We start from the raw sequence: 14,565 nt of genomic DNA on the forward strand, positions 1-14,565 counted from the left end.
TAATCAACCAAAGATACTAAACACACACACACACACACACACACACACACACACACACCCACACCCCTTCTAAGGCGCTTCTCCGTCTTGGTAGATACTAAGCATACTAATATAAACATTTATGCATGTCAGGCGTTGGAGGGGAAAAAAAAGAATAAGGCTACTCAATTGAGAAAAATCTAGCATGGAATGGCAATTAAGATGCAATTAACCATTTCACATCAATCACTGTTTACATCTCAGCAACTGAACTGTGCAAAAATTCTGAAACACTGGTGGAATTCCCCTTCAAAACAGAAAGCAATATCATGCCTAGAAGAAAAAGCAGACTACCTTAATCAAACAACTTAAAGCAGGTCCTTCAGTATCTGGAACCTTAGTACCTTAGCTGTGTGGACAGGTGGCTAGAACAAGAATCTAGAACAGGCATTACTCTACAGCACTCAGTATCAGTTATTAGTGATTTCCACCACACAATATATCTTCTCTATTCCTATTACTATTGACTCAATTGAGAGAGAAAAAAAATGTAGCATAAAATGACAGAATTAAGAAAAGGAGATACAGGAGGTCACAACAGCAGCAACATGTAGCCTCTCATCAGCATTAAAACAGGTAGCTAAATTATACTAAATAATCTAATTTTCCACACATTCCCATACTGTGAGTTTGTTTGTTAGCCGGTGGTTCCAAAACGCACCGTCATATTCTTCATAACTTTTAGTTCATAAGCTACATTCAAAAGGTGGTTATCATATGAGAGCTGTAACTATCTTTTTTGCAGTGATTTAATTTTAAACCCTTATAACAAAAGAAGCATTTTTTCCTACTGAAAGTCGACCCATTTTCCATAAATCTGGGCTATAAATTATAAACAGATGGCGTCTCTTCGGTGATCCGCTGTGTAAAATTATTTTTATAAAATAATAAAGCGCATCTGAGATTTTTGGCTTCCAGCATTAAACTGTAAGCATATAGTAATGTGTGATCATAAAACACATTTTCTGTTAATTTGAGGGCAGCTTTAAAAGAAAAATAATAAATAAGTAAATAAATAATTTATAATAATAATAAATAATGCAGTTATTTAACAATTTGCCTTATGACTTAGTGAAGTATAACAATAGCACTGCTGTCAGGAGATACTTTATCTCCATGTCTGCAGTTTTTCACTGTCAATTTGAAAATGCCCGTTTCTCTTTACACTGGACGTAAATTTCAATGGACCAAAAAAAACAGCCCCAAATGACTGGGGGCGGTTGGGTTGGTTCCACTGACTTACATTAAAAATAAAGTATTTTCTCTAATTTTCCTGTAAAGTTACCATTTGACAGGTTTTCTTCCGACAACAGTGATAAGCTCATATAATCTTAAATATGAGCAACGCTGCCCACTTTACAACACTTGGACTTAAAGATAGTTTAGAGAAATTAAAATTTACACAGCTGAAACGTAATAAACACTCAATTACGAGATCGCAAATTCTGCCTTTTTTTGTTGTGAACACTTTTTAATACTTAACAAAAAACAAGATAAAAGATACATATACACTCACCGGCTACTTTATTATTATTTAATGCTAGTAAAAGGTTGGACCCCCTTTTGCCTTCAGAATGGCCTTAATTCTTCGCAGCAGACTTTCAACAAGGTGTTGGAAACATTCCTCAGAGATTCTGATTGGTTATTTGAGTTACTGTTGCCTTTCTATCATCTGGAACCAGTCTGCCCATTCTCCTCTGACCTCTCACATCAACAAGACATCTTCATCCACACAACTGACCGCTCACTGGATATTTTCTCTTTTTCGGACCGTTCTCTGTAAACCCTAAAGATGGTTGAGCATGAAAATCCCAGTAGATCAGCAGTTTCTGAAATACTCAACAACCACGCCACGTTCAAAGTCACTTAAATCCCCTTTCTTCCCCGTTCTGATGCTCGGTTTGCACCTCAGCAAGTTGTCTTGACCACCTCTACATGCACAAATGCATTGAGTTGTGGACGTGTGATTGGCTGATTAGCTATGTGTGTTAACAAACAACTGAACAGGTGTACCTAATACAGTGGCCAGTGAGTGTAGGTTCACTGGTGGTTTTGGATAGTAAATAAAATGTTTATTTGTGTGTTGTAGTCATGGCAACCCCTGGTTCCCATTACTACAACTATAAAGACATCCAAGTCAGGCAGTTTCTCTACAACGAACCACTTCGCATCAAAACACACTAAATCACTTTGTTTACATCTCCACAACTGAATTGTGTAGAGATTTTGAAAAACCGGAATTCCCCTCCAAGTACACATGCATATTTTTAGTTTCAATATCAGTATCAGAGAAACCAGACCACCTTAACAGTGCTAATCAAACATCTAAAAACAGGTCCCTCATTAAGTGGAACATAAACACCTTGTGCTAGCAGAGCTGTGTAGACAGGTTTCTAGAACAGGAATCTAGAACAGGCATTATTTGTTCCTTTGAATAGAGTCAGCACTCAGTTTCAGCATCAGCCATCAGTGATTTCCTCCACACACCTTATCAGCATGAAGCCAAACTAAGATGAATATGAAGAAGCAAGCTGCACTGCAGTTTAAGCCGACCGTAGCTGGCTATGGAAACACATCCTCAATGCTGGAGCTCCTGAAGAGGAAACTCGTCTGTCCACTAAATCAAAAAGTCTAAAATACACCACATACTAGCTCTCTAAATAGTGTGTATACAAAAAAAAAAAAAAAAAAAAAAACTGTGCATATACCAGCTATATAACATAGCTAATGTTGATGTTAAATTTCATGCTCTGAGCTGTAATATCTATTTCGAAGTGCAGATTCTCTGGTATCGTTAATGGAGCTGAACCAGAGAAGCAAGCAACTATTATTCACAGCGACCCTGTTCACTTTCCAGATAGCGTTTACACTTTTAAAAACTGCATCGTTGCCTTCCTGTCGAGGCTGTCGGTGTGTTAAAATTCGGCAAACACAGGAAAGCATTTATAAAACAGGTTTCTTTTCTCTGCAGACGTTTTGCACCGCTCGCCAACTGTTTAAGGAGATAACTCTACACGAACATATAGGGCAGCTGGACGAAGGGTTACTGTTGAAATGAAATGTTTAAAAATCGTTCAAATTTAACTGTTCAAACAGAACAAGTTCACCACAAACGTTTGCCACTTTCCCATCTGCTCTGCTGTTAGAGGAGAAAGAGGCTCTCACAGGAGCACGGAAAGATATCGACTTCTGCTCCGTTTCAATAAAGATCTGTTATTGTAGAATTTAGTTGCAGCAAAGTGTAGACAGACAGCAGAGCATAGAGCACGGACTGTACTGTTTAAAATTACTTTTAATTTTAGACTGTTTTTATTTGATTAAAGGAAAACTAATTCAGTTTTATTTCGCACATCCTTGGTTTTAAATTGACAGGAAAAAGATACTGGGATTTTATTCTCTCTTTTGTATGAGCAATAACAGTGAAAATCTGAATAAGTTATTCAATTTTATTGTCTTCATTCTTAGTTAGCAAACGCGACTAAATTATCAGAATAATCAATTATTGGTTTCAGTAATCGAGATTTTTCAAATTAGTCGTTTGTTGTAGCCCTTCAGATAGACAGAAAGACGTATAAAGTACATGTACAAATGTGTGGCTTCCTGCATTTCTGTGATGCTTGATATACTGCAACACAGTCCTCCACGATACATCACAGCATCTGTGTAACTGAAGAAAATATACTCTTAAACAGGCAAATGGCAGGAATTATTTGTGTCAGTTTCACAGAATTTGACAACCAATATGAAACATACAACAAAGCGTGCAGCTTAGCTTCATGCCTCTCTAACACACACACACACACACACACACACACACACTGCATGTGGCATCATTCCAATGTAAAACAGCCATAAACTGCCAGAAAGCAGAAGTCACCTAAAGCATATAAATGTGGAACACTACTGAGCCGCACTAAAACATTTTACAACTTTAAAAACGGCTTTAAAAGCTGGACTAGTAGCAGACCGACTTCGAGTTGAGGCACCGTTAGAAGTTCTTAACAACCAGATCAGGATGATGAAGATGGCTCTGCACGTTGTGTTGCTTGTGTACATTATTTTAACGACAGTTTTTGCAAATCACAGCATCTGTCTTTCATTTGTCCATTCGACACTGTAAAAGCTGATGTGGCCCATACCTTTGACTTGTAAGAGGACGAGGGCTGACTTGTTTACCATTATCTCGCATTTCTCACCTGTAAGTTTCTTCCTTGTCCGCCATACGATATATCGTTAATTGATATTTTATCCCACCCCTCTTAAAAACCCAGTTATTGAGTCCTCATATTTACTGCTTTTTTAAAGATACATTTTTTTCCTGCTCATTTTACACATTTATTCATTAGATTAGTCAATTAATAGAAATGTTGATAGGTTTACCTATTAAAGAAATAACTAGCAAAAAAATTATTTCCAGCTCTACACTTGCAGAAAGTCACTGCGTGAACATTTTATGACCAAGATCAATGGAAGTGGGTCCTAAATTAATTAAGATGAAATATTTTCACACTAAAAGTTAAGCAGATTCTCAATGACCGCAGATTTTGTACTAAAGGCGACAACATACTAGAACAGTCACTGGGTAGAACCTAAAGAAAGTCTTCATTGTCAAGTGCTTCTTTCTAAAACAAGAGCTTAAATTTCCAGCATTTGGTGCCGTCATCTTTGACCCACATGGGAGAAGCAGCCTCCCACCCACCTCCTGAAACACACACTCTGCAGTGGGTCTCCTTAGAAACCAGCCAAGCTGGCAGAGAAACACCTCTGATTATCCTCCGAGGACACAAACGAGCCCTCCTATAACCTTCAGCAACAAAGCGAGGGGTAAATGAGATTATGCAAACAAGAAGCCGAAACACAGGAGAAAACGATAAAGACCTGCGTGTATTTTCAGACCATGTTCATTCAAAAAGTGAAAGTAGGGAAGTACTTTATTCCTGACTCACAGTAATATCAAATATTGTAATACTTTTAGGCATTTTTCACAACACATGATACGCATCAATGACTTTTAACGCATAATGATATTTATTCAATGTTGTACATCCAGGACTAATTATACTCTCTTTGAAATGAGTCATGCAGTTGTTTAACGTTCTTTACGTAGTGACTACGTTCATGATATAGTCAGAAATCAAACGAGAGGCAGTGCGTCATCACAAAATTAAATCACGGCTGTGATTTAGTCACCGTACACCATCACAGCCATGATGTCATTCACTCAAGGTTGTGTGTTCTATTGCTTTTACACAACAGTTAAATAAATACAGTAAGAAATTAATAAACTGGGCAGTGAAAGCAGCGTTTAATGTTTTAATGCTAGCAGTTCCTCCCTTCACTAGCAGCTTGCCAGAGTAACGAGCTCCGCCCACTCGCTGCAGAACCAGCAGTTCGTTCTCCAGTCGGCAGATGTGACAGAAGAACCTAAACATCCTGGAAATCAGCCAGAAATAAACCCAATACCAGTCGCTAAATGTGTAGTCTGATCTTCAGAGTCTGCCCAAATCAGACTGAGCCATAAAACCGCTGCAATATCAAGTTTAGCTCAGTTTTGGCCATTTTTGCCAAGTCAATATTAATGTTTTGTTCCAGCCAGTCTGTAAAGCATCGTACAGCTCATTTAGTTTGGCGAATGGTATCGGGCTCATTTCTAGATAATTCTGGGTTGTTTAGCTGTTCTTCTGTCACAGCTACCAACTGAAAAGCTGCTCAGTGGTGACAACAGTTTAGGAATTTAGTGTCGTCTCATCTTCGCAGTCTGACCAAATCGGCTGTTGGTCAATTGTTGGTCTTAAAAGTATCCGTTTTCTGTTTGTGCACAAAGTAAGAAGTAAAAACGTTCAAATGGCTTGAGGGTCTCCTACAGCTGTCAAACTCGTTGTTTAGCAACAGCGTCTCAGCAGAGTGATGCAATGTTTGTGATGTTATGGTGAAATAACAGCACACAGTTATCTCAACCAATCAGCTTGCATGGCCGGAACTAACTTTTTATCATGATACCAGTAAGATATCATACTGCCCACTCCTATCATCCTGTGTGTCCAATATCAGGCACAATAAAAGAAGCAAGCTCACTGTTAGAGTGGATCTCAACTATTTAGATTATCTACTAATCTATCAAATATCATCCAAATAAGTGAACAATGATCTGCTGTAAACCGTTCTGCTTTATAGGAACATATTTCTTTTAAAAAAAATTTTTAAAAAAAGGAAAAGCCGTGTCACAGACTAGGATTTTTACACTGAGGATTTTATTGTATATTCAGTTCTCTATACTTTTATGTAGCACTGATGCATTTTGTCAACATATTTAGTGAATAAATAAATTTATTGCAAAATAAATTTATTTTGCAATAAATACATAAATTAAAACAAAATAATTTAAGTAAACACGCACACGCGTTCTGCAGTTTCAAATGAAACAGTAGAAGCCATATCGCCCCCTACACTTCCTGTAGTGTATTACAGTCTGTCAGAATGACTGTGTGGATCATATGAACATTACAGAGGCTTTTTAAATAAAACCGTAGAAGTCATATCGCCCCCTACACTTCCTGGCGTTATTTAACCTCAACTCCTTGAGACCACCAGCGGTTCCAAAAACTGTCATATTCTTCATAGCTTTCATATTTCATAAGGTGGGTGTCACGAGAGCTGTAACTCTTCTTTCTAGCCAAATAGATGGTGACGTAATTTTAAACCCTTATAATAAAAGAAGCTGAACTCACAATTTTTCTTTTTTACCGAAAGTCGACCAATTTTTCCACAAATCTGGGCTATAAACTATAAACAGATGATGTCGCTTCAGTGACTTCTCCACAAAAAAAGTATTTTAAAAAAAATAAGATTTTTGGCTTTCAGCAGCAAATTGTAAGCATATAGCAATATGTGATCATAAAGCACTTAATTTGAGGGGAACTTAAATAATAAATAAATTAAAAATTGACATTTATTTCAGTTACTGAATAATTTGCCTTCAGATGGAATAAATTCAGATGGAAAAACAAAATATACCCTGGAGAATAAGAGATTAAAAACAGTTTTTAAACACAATACAAATACTAGTTCGCATGCACATCTGCAAAGACAAAAATACATTTGACTTCCAGTTTTTCAAATCAAAAAATCGAAATATAGCACTATTGAAGAAAAATAAAAATGCACAGTGCAAATCTGATAGCCCTACAAAACAAGCAGGAAGTGCATTCTTTGGCTGTGAAAACAGGTTAAGCAAATGTCACATTGACTTTTATTCTTGATTGATCATCAGCCAACTGCTGCGGTCCCATCAAACTCCAAAACTCACTTTGTTCAGACAACAGAAACAAAGAACTGAATCATATTTCAGCTTAGCAGATTTACATCACTGATGAACATCAAACCAGTGTCAGTCACAACACACCAAACAGGATCCTGCAAGCTAAGCACACAAACTACTGAACACTACAAAAGCCATACAGCAATAACTACTGCTGCATATCACCACTGCAATGACTCATGACACTGACAAACGCTCCACAGACACCAGTCACATTCTGTTTGTTAATTTCCGCAACACAAACTGTGCATCTCTAATTTTACAGACAGTTCCTATAAATGTTACCTGGTACTTGAAGAGTAAATTTTCACTTTCAAACTAGCAATGGTTCACTGATAAACTGCTCAATGCCAGAGATGTAGTTTTGAGGTTCTGGCCTGAAATTTATCTTTTTTAAAATCCATTTATGGTGGAAGGTACATGCAGGTTGTTCAAGATCTGTTTTGCAGACAACAACCCCTGGTTCCCATCACCACTGTAAACAATGTAGAATATCTACAACAAACCACAATCACATCAACCAACAATCCATATGACTGTTTTTAATTATGAATATTTTTTGATGAATATTCTTTAAATCAAAATAATATTATGGCTGAGACGTAAACGGAGTCGTTCAGAGTGATTTGGTGTGAAATGCTCTGTTCTAACAAAACGTAAGAGCCAGAATTGTTCACAGTGGTGGTGATAGGAACCAGATGTCCACCTCTAAAAGCTCCCAGACAGAAGGTTAGATGAAATGTTTATGAATTCACTGCCTGAGATGTTTTATAATACATTTGTGATAATGTTTTTGCTTAAAATGCATTTTAATTCATTCATGGCGGAGGGGTACATGCAGGATTTTGTGAGGCAAAAGCAGCCCCCGCAAAAAACTTTAGATTTATAATCATTTTCTATCAACATTCCATATAAAACTCAGACAACACATAGGATGACTGGAGGTTTTGGATAATCCATTTATTTTATCCATTGAGGCAGAAAACTCAATGTCAGTGAGTTTTTACTTTCAAACTAGCAACAGTATCAAGCAGGACTGGGCAGCTATTCCTTAATCATCATCATCATCATCAACTTGACTGTAGCAATACTAATTTCACAGAAGCATGCAATGTGTAAAAAAGCCCTTCAACCAATGACAATCTTCACTGTGTGCTGTGAACATCCTGCCCAAATCACAGCTCGACAAGAGTTTCAGTGGGTTTTTTTGATGAATGAAGGTTCTCAGATTGTGGTCAGAGCTTAAACAATATGGCTTTCCATTTTCCTATACCTGCACCAACCTAGAAACCTTGAACACTGGCAGATACAGTGACTGATTTTAATTTGTTCAAAACTACTAAACTTTAGCACCAGTTATCAGCCCAAAACCAAAACCATGTAAACGCACTCGATAATCCAATTATACTCTGATTTCTGCAGTTATCTGATTATTCAAATGGTCATGTAAACAGCAGATCGGAGTACGGTCTATCAATCTGATGAAGAAATCCGATAAGGAGGCTGAATTTTAGCTCAGTAAACAGATTTCTCAGTGCTGTAAACTGTTACTCTGATTTCTTTCACATTTCTCACTCTGACCATGAGTGAAAACAGACAGCAGTACTGGAAATAAGCAAGCAGCGTTGCCATGAGATGCAGCAATACACTTTAGGAGCAAATACATGCTTGACGAAATGAAGGATTTAAATATTCTTTAACTCCTAGATGATGTATGTTCATATTTTCAGGTAAAGCGGCGCAAAGTAAAAAAAAAAAAAAGCCGCACCGTGACGTCTGAGTTTTACGCTAGGTTTACGTCACGTCGTCTTCTGCGAGTTTACGCAGAAACCTGATCACTGTCTGACTCCTGTAGACCTGGAGTTTCACATTATCTGATTACTCAAGTGCATGTAAAGGCGTTGATCGGATTACTGACAAAATCTGATTCAGTTATCAGATTATTAAATGCATGTAAACACACTTATTGGATCAGTTCCATCTAACATTTTGAGCAGAATAATTTCATAGCACTCAGTTGTGTGTTTTAAATACTGCATTGTGCATAAAAAAAAGAATATTAACAGTGTTTCTGTGGGTTTCACATAATCCAATAAAATGATTTATCAAAATATTGCCAGTCAATGGCTGACATCCAACTGAACACACTAGACAGTCAGACATGGTCAATCTGTATTAGATGCTGCTCCTTAGACATGGTAATTATAAAATAGTGACAGTACAGTTTTATAACCCTTCTAGAACTTAAACATCCTTTATAGGGTTGGGCAGTTTGTGTGGGACCATCTGCTGCATGATAAATATGCAGTACAAGCTGATTTATGTCCTTTCCAAGTTCACAAGCGCCTCAACAGTTAACCGGTATTGGCTGATGCTATTAGCTCAGATTAGGGATACAAAATGAAGCAATGCTCATATTAGAATTAGGGGAGGATGATGCATCAGAATCATATTACAGATTCCAAGACATTTTCACGGAACACAACACACAACACTGGGCACAACGCACAAACATTTAAGAACTGCTACCAAATCTCTAGATACAAATGATCTTTATACAATTTTCCACATGCTGTACCAAACTAAACAGTCAACAAATGACTAATTTGGTTATTTCTATTGAGAATGTAGGACTTGGAAAAGCACAGTGTTCATCATGTTAACAATACCATCACCTTTAACTGGAATCTGCAAATAATCGTTGGGGGCGGGGGGTATTGCCATCCAACAGATGTTTAGATGTGACCACCATTTCAAATCGATATCTGATTACACATTTGTTCTACTCCAAAAGAGCAGAACGTTTAGGTGATGCTGCACAACTGATCCAAAACATTCACGTTTCATTCATTTTACTGCACGTCTAACAATACACATAATTGTGTAACTGCTCTGTAATGTTAATCCAAGTGAACATGGTCTATTCACATACAGCGATCAGGCAGAACACTATGACCACTCACCGTCCACTCTAGACGTAATATTGGTATAAAAGGAGCATCCAGGAAAGGCTGAGGCTCTCCACCAGCAAATAATCCAACAGTTTAAGAACATTTCTCCAAATGAGTTTGCAAGGATTGGGTATACAAAAATAAAATTACCCTTGCTGTACATAACAAATATCGGATATAGGCATCAGCCCAGCATTCCCAGTTCAGATATCGGGATAGGTAATGGGAAAGAAAAGGCTGTAAAGTGCCTCCCAACATGCATCGATTTAAAGTCAAACGGTCGTTTTATGCCATGAACCATCTGACAGCACCCTACGTGCAAGTAATACCCACACACAGGGAAAGTAATCTGCTGATGTCAGACTGATTTGTGCAGCTGCACAAGAAGGGACACCAGAAAACACTTCATTTCCTGTAAAAAAGCTCTGAAACCACACCTCTGCTTCAATGATGGAGAGCAGACGACTCACCAAAACACACTCACCACACCACAATGGGACACTTAGGGTTTTCTACACAACACCCAGAATGAACAGACAGAGCCATCCAAAGACGACAAAAATCACTGATGAGCACAAGAATCACACAAGCATCTCAAATGATCGATTAACTTGCGACATTATAATTATAGCATTATAATATCGCCTAACAAAGCTGTTCTTTGTTTTTCCCCTATAAAATGATACAGAACATAACTGCTTGCCATACTATGCAAAACCTTCAAAGGAACCCGTCTTATGTGACTGATATCAACAACTGTCATCGACAACGGCAGAAAGAGAAGTATAAATGACAGTGACAACGCCTAAACATACTAAAGGGATCGTCATTGCATTCCTCATTTAAATATCAACCGAGGCCAACCCTAATTCGGGGAAAAAACCCTCATTAGATGCTCCCCTACATAAAATTAATTCACTGTGACATTCCCACGGCCTCAAACACCAAATTACCCAAGCTTATGTTTAAACTGTTCAATTATAGACATTCAGAGTAGTTTGATTTGAAGTGAGCCGCAGTCGAAATTCACCAAATCAGAACTGCTCTCAGTGGTGGCAATAGGAACCGGACTTCTGAATTATTTAACCCTGAAAAGTTCACAGGAAGTTACTAGGTGAAAATGGCTCCAAATACTCTGATGCCCGAGACTGCGAAAAGCTTATCGTTAGTAGTTTGGTAAATAAATAAATCACTGAAGACATGCATCTTTGATAAGAACTGCTGTGCTAGACATCCACAAGCAGCACCACTTCTACATATGGAGAAGAGCTTTGGCTCACCATCACTAATTTACAGACATGACGACACCTGGTTCCCATCAGAACTATGAAAAAATCCAAATATCTACAGCAAAGTACTAGATGACTGTTTTTCATCTTAATAGTAGCATTATGTAGAATATTTTTAGAACTGGTGGAATTCCCCTTTAAAACGTTATAAAACAGACCACTTTCCACTACCTGGTCAACAAAAGCATGTAAATGATCATCAGAAGACCCCATAGATAATCTTCAGCAGCAGACTTCACTGATTTTTTTTTTAATATCTAGATTATTAAATGGTTAAGAAGTAAAGAGTCATTCAGAGTGGTTTAGTGTGAAATGCTCCATTCTAGAGAAACTGGAGAACTGTTCAGTTGTGGTGATAGGAACCAGACTTCCACCTCTAAAAGCTCCCTCAGAGAACGTTATTACATGAAATGGCTATGAAATGTTTGTTTTGTGAGAACATTTTGGCTTAAAATGTATTTTAATTCATTAATTCATGAAGGAGGAGTATATGCAGGATGGTAGGAGGCAAAATAATCCCAAAGAAAACTTTTTCCAAGATTTAGGACTATTTTACAATCATCTCCATTCCATACAAAAACTCTGGAGACACGTGGGAGTTCACTGGTAGTTTCGGACAGCAAAATGCAAATCTCCATAATTATTAATTTCACAATAAACCGCTCAATCATTCAAGGACTGAATTATTCAGAATTTTTGGTCGAGTTCCCCTTTAAGTAAGCCCCCCCCCAAACCCAGCCAGCCAGCTGCCAGCACTGACTCTATCGCCATGTTATAACTATAAAGCCCTTGTAGAAATGACACCTAACAAAAGCCAGTGTGCGCTTATAATATCCACTGGTAGGACTTCTTTCAGAAGATGGGGGATAAATCAGACTTCTTAAGCCAAAGTTTAGACAAAAGAGAGAAAAAACATGACCATGGAGGTGGTGGGGTGTGATATAACGACCAAATATAAACTCTCCACTGCAGGGCCTTCTCGCCAGCTAGCAATGCCTTCGTGTTCGTGACGAGGCTGAAGTTGGTTTTCCTCTGTTCCAATTTTCCCGTTCCACCTTAAATGGTGCCTGAGGCGCCAGAACGTAACCGCAGCGCTATTTAAGGTGGAACGGGAAAATTTGAACAAGAAGCCGACTTCAACTTCGTATGTCTGTGGTTTTGCAACCGATCGCTAACCCACATAACCTGTCAATTTAATGTTAATTCGATTAAGCAGCATTTCGTAAGGTAATTCGAACAGAAAGCTTTACAAAAACACAGAAAGATGTAAAACAATGTTCTCATAATGACTGTAACCCGCTGGCGCCGGCTAGGCAGCTAAACGGACGTGCTAATATATGCTAAGCTAAATCTCCGGTACAAGTCAAATTCTTAATCGCTTATCGACCCGATATAAACGGCGACATCGCCAAATTAAGGTGGATTTTCATTAATAAATCCTATATTATTGAAGTAGCAGGTAAACTTATGACTAATAAGCGCAATTTCTTCAGGTTCCCTCTTTTTTCCTCCCATCCCCCAACCCGCATTGTCCATCATTCCAGTTTTAAGTTAGCTTCGCTAGAATGGAGGGCCTCGGTGCTACAGTTTAAGGTCAAAAACTCATCAAAACGAACGCTGCTGGATGATATAACCATGCGGAAAACGAAGAAAAACGTCAGTAGATATTTTAGCAGCACACAGTACATAATTATCGCTGTGACTTTTTGTTTTTCCCCGCCCGAAAACACAAATACCTGTCATTGAGCTGGTCCTCGGTCCCGGGCAGCGGGTGAACGACGAAGTGTATAGAGGTCATGATTTCAGTCCAAAAACAAGCCGAAAATGTGGGTAAAGTGTGCCAGTGTGGGGTCTCTTTCCTCACTGTTTAGGTCTAATCGTGCGTCTCACAACAAACTCCCTCTTTATGGAAAGAAAAGCCGTGCGGAGAGCGGAGATAACACAACCTCCTCACCCACATGCCGCCATCTTAACTCGAGCGAGCTGCTTGGTTTTGTCTGTGGACGAGCCAAAGGATCCAACCAAAGTGCGCCCGAGTCTGATACAACGGCGACGCTGGTTGGACCTCCGGGCTCTAGCAGGAGGAAGCATGTTAGAGTGAAGCGGATTGGAGCTCTGCGAGATAAAGGAGCTGAAAGCATGTGCTGCTGCTGTCAGTGAGAGGAGGCTTGTGTGTGTGTGTGTGTGTGTGTGTGTGTGTGTGTGTGTGTGTGTGTGTGTGTGTGTGTGTGTGTGTGTGTGTGTGTGTGTGTGTGTGTGTTAAACATAAACTAACTGAAACTAATTTACTATAAAATGAAAGTGTTTGTATGAATTCAGAAAAAAAGAAGCATGCCTGTCACGACTGCATATGTATACATATTTCTATATTGTGGTCTGTTTACAGGTTAGGTTAGTTCCACCACTGGTGTTCTTGCTTTGCACTTCTTTTGTTTTGACATGTTGCATTTTTATACACACAAAAACCAAAAGGAACAACAGATTCCTCAAAATGTAGTGGAGTAAAAGTAAAAAGTCACCCAAAATGGAAATACTTAAGTAAAGTACAGATAGAGAAAAAAACTACTTAAGTACAGTAACGAATTACACTTACTTAATTACTGTCCACCACTGATATACACTATATTGCCAAAAGTATTGGGTTGTCTGCCTTCACATGCATATGAACTTGAGTGACATCCCATTCTTAATCCATAGAGATCTATATGATGTCGGCCCACCCTTTGCAGCTATAACAGCTACAACTCTTCCGGGAAGGCTTTCCATAAGTTTTAGGAGTGTGTTTTTGGGAATTTTTGACCGTTCTTCCAGAAGCACATTTGAAAGTTCAGACACTGATGTTGGACGAGAAGGCCTGGCTCGCAGTCTCCGCTCTAATTCATCCCAAAACTGTTCCATTGGGTTGAGGTCAGGCCAGTCAAGTTCTTCCACACCAAACTCGCTCATCCATGTCTTTATGGACCTTGCT

The 14,565-nt window shown here is 38.5% G+C and overlaps 1 protein-coding gene across 5 annotated transcripts in view; it reads right to left on the reverse strand.

Moving 5' to 3' along the window:
- Positions 1-13,594, reverse strand: part of ubr5 (ubiquitin protein ligase E3 component n-recognin 5) — a 73,339-nt gene extending 59,745 nt beyond the window's left edge. For 4 of the 5 annotated variants that reach the window (XM_037534047.1, XM_037534051.1, XM_037534049.1 and 1 more), the window contains exon 1: positions 13,334-13,594. In XM_037534047.1, the coding sequence (XP_037389944.1) occupies positions 13,334-13,395 (62 nt within the window). In that variant the 5' untranslated portion in view covers positions 13,396-13,594. The remainder of the gene's footprint in view (positions 1-13,333) is intronic. The other variant, XM_037534050.1, reaches the window with a different exon arrangement.
- Positions 13,595-14,565: the final 971 nt, after the last annotated feature.

The sequence above is a fragment of the Pygocentrus nattereri genome, chromosome 24, assembly GCF_015220715.1.
Source record: "Pygocentrus nattereri isolate fPygNat1 chromosome 24, fPygNat1.pri, whole genome shotgun sequence".
NCBI classification, from domain to species: domain Eukaryota; kingdom Metazoa; phylum Chordata; class Actinopteri; order Characiformes; family Serrasalmidae; genus Pygocentrus; species Pygocentrus nattereri.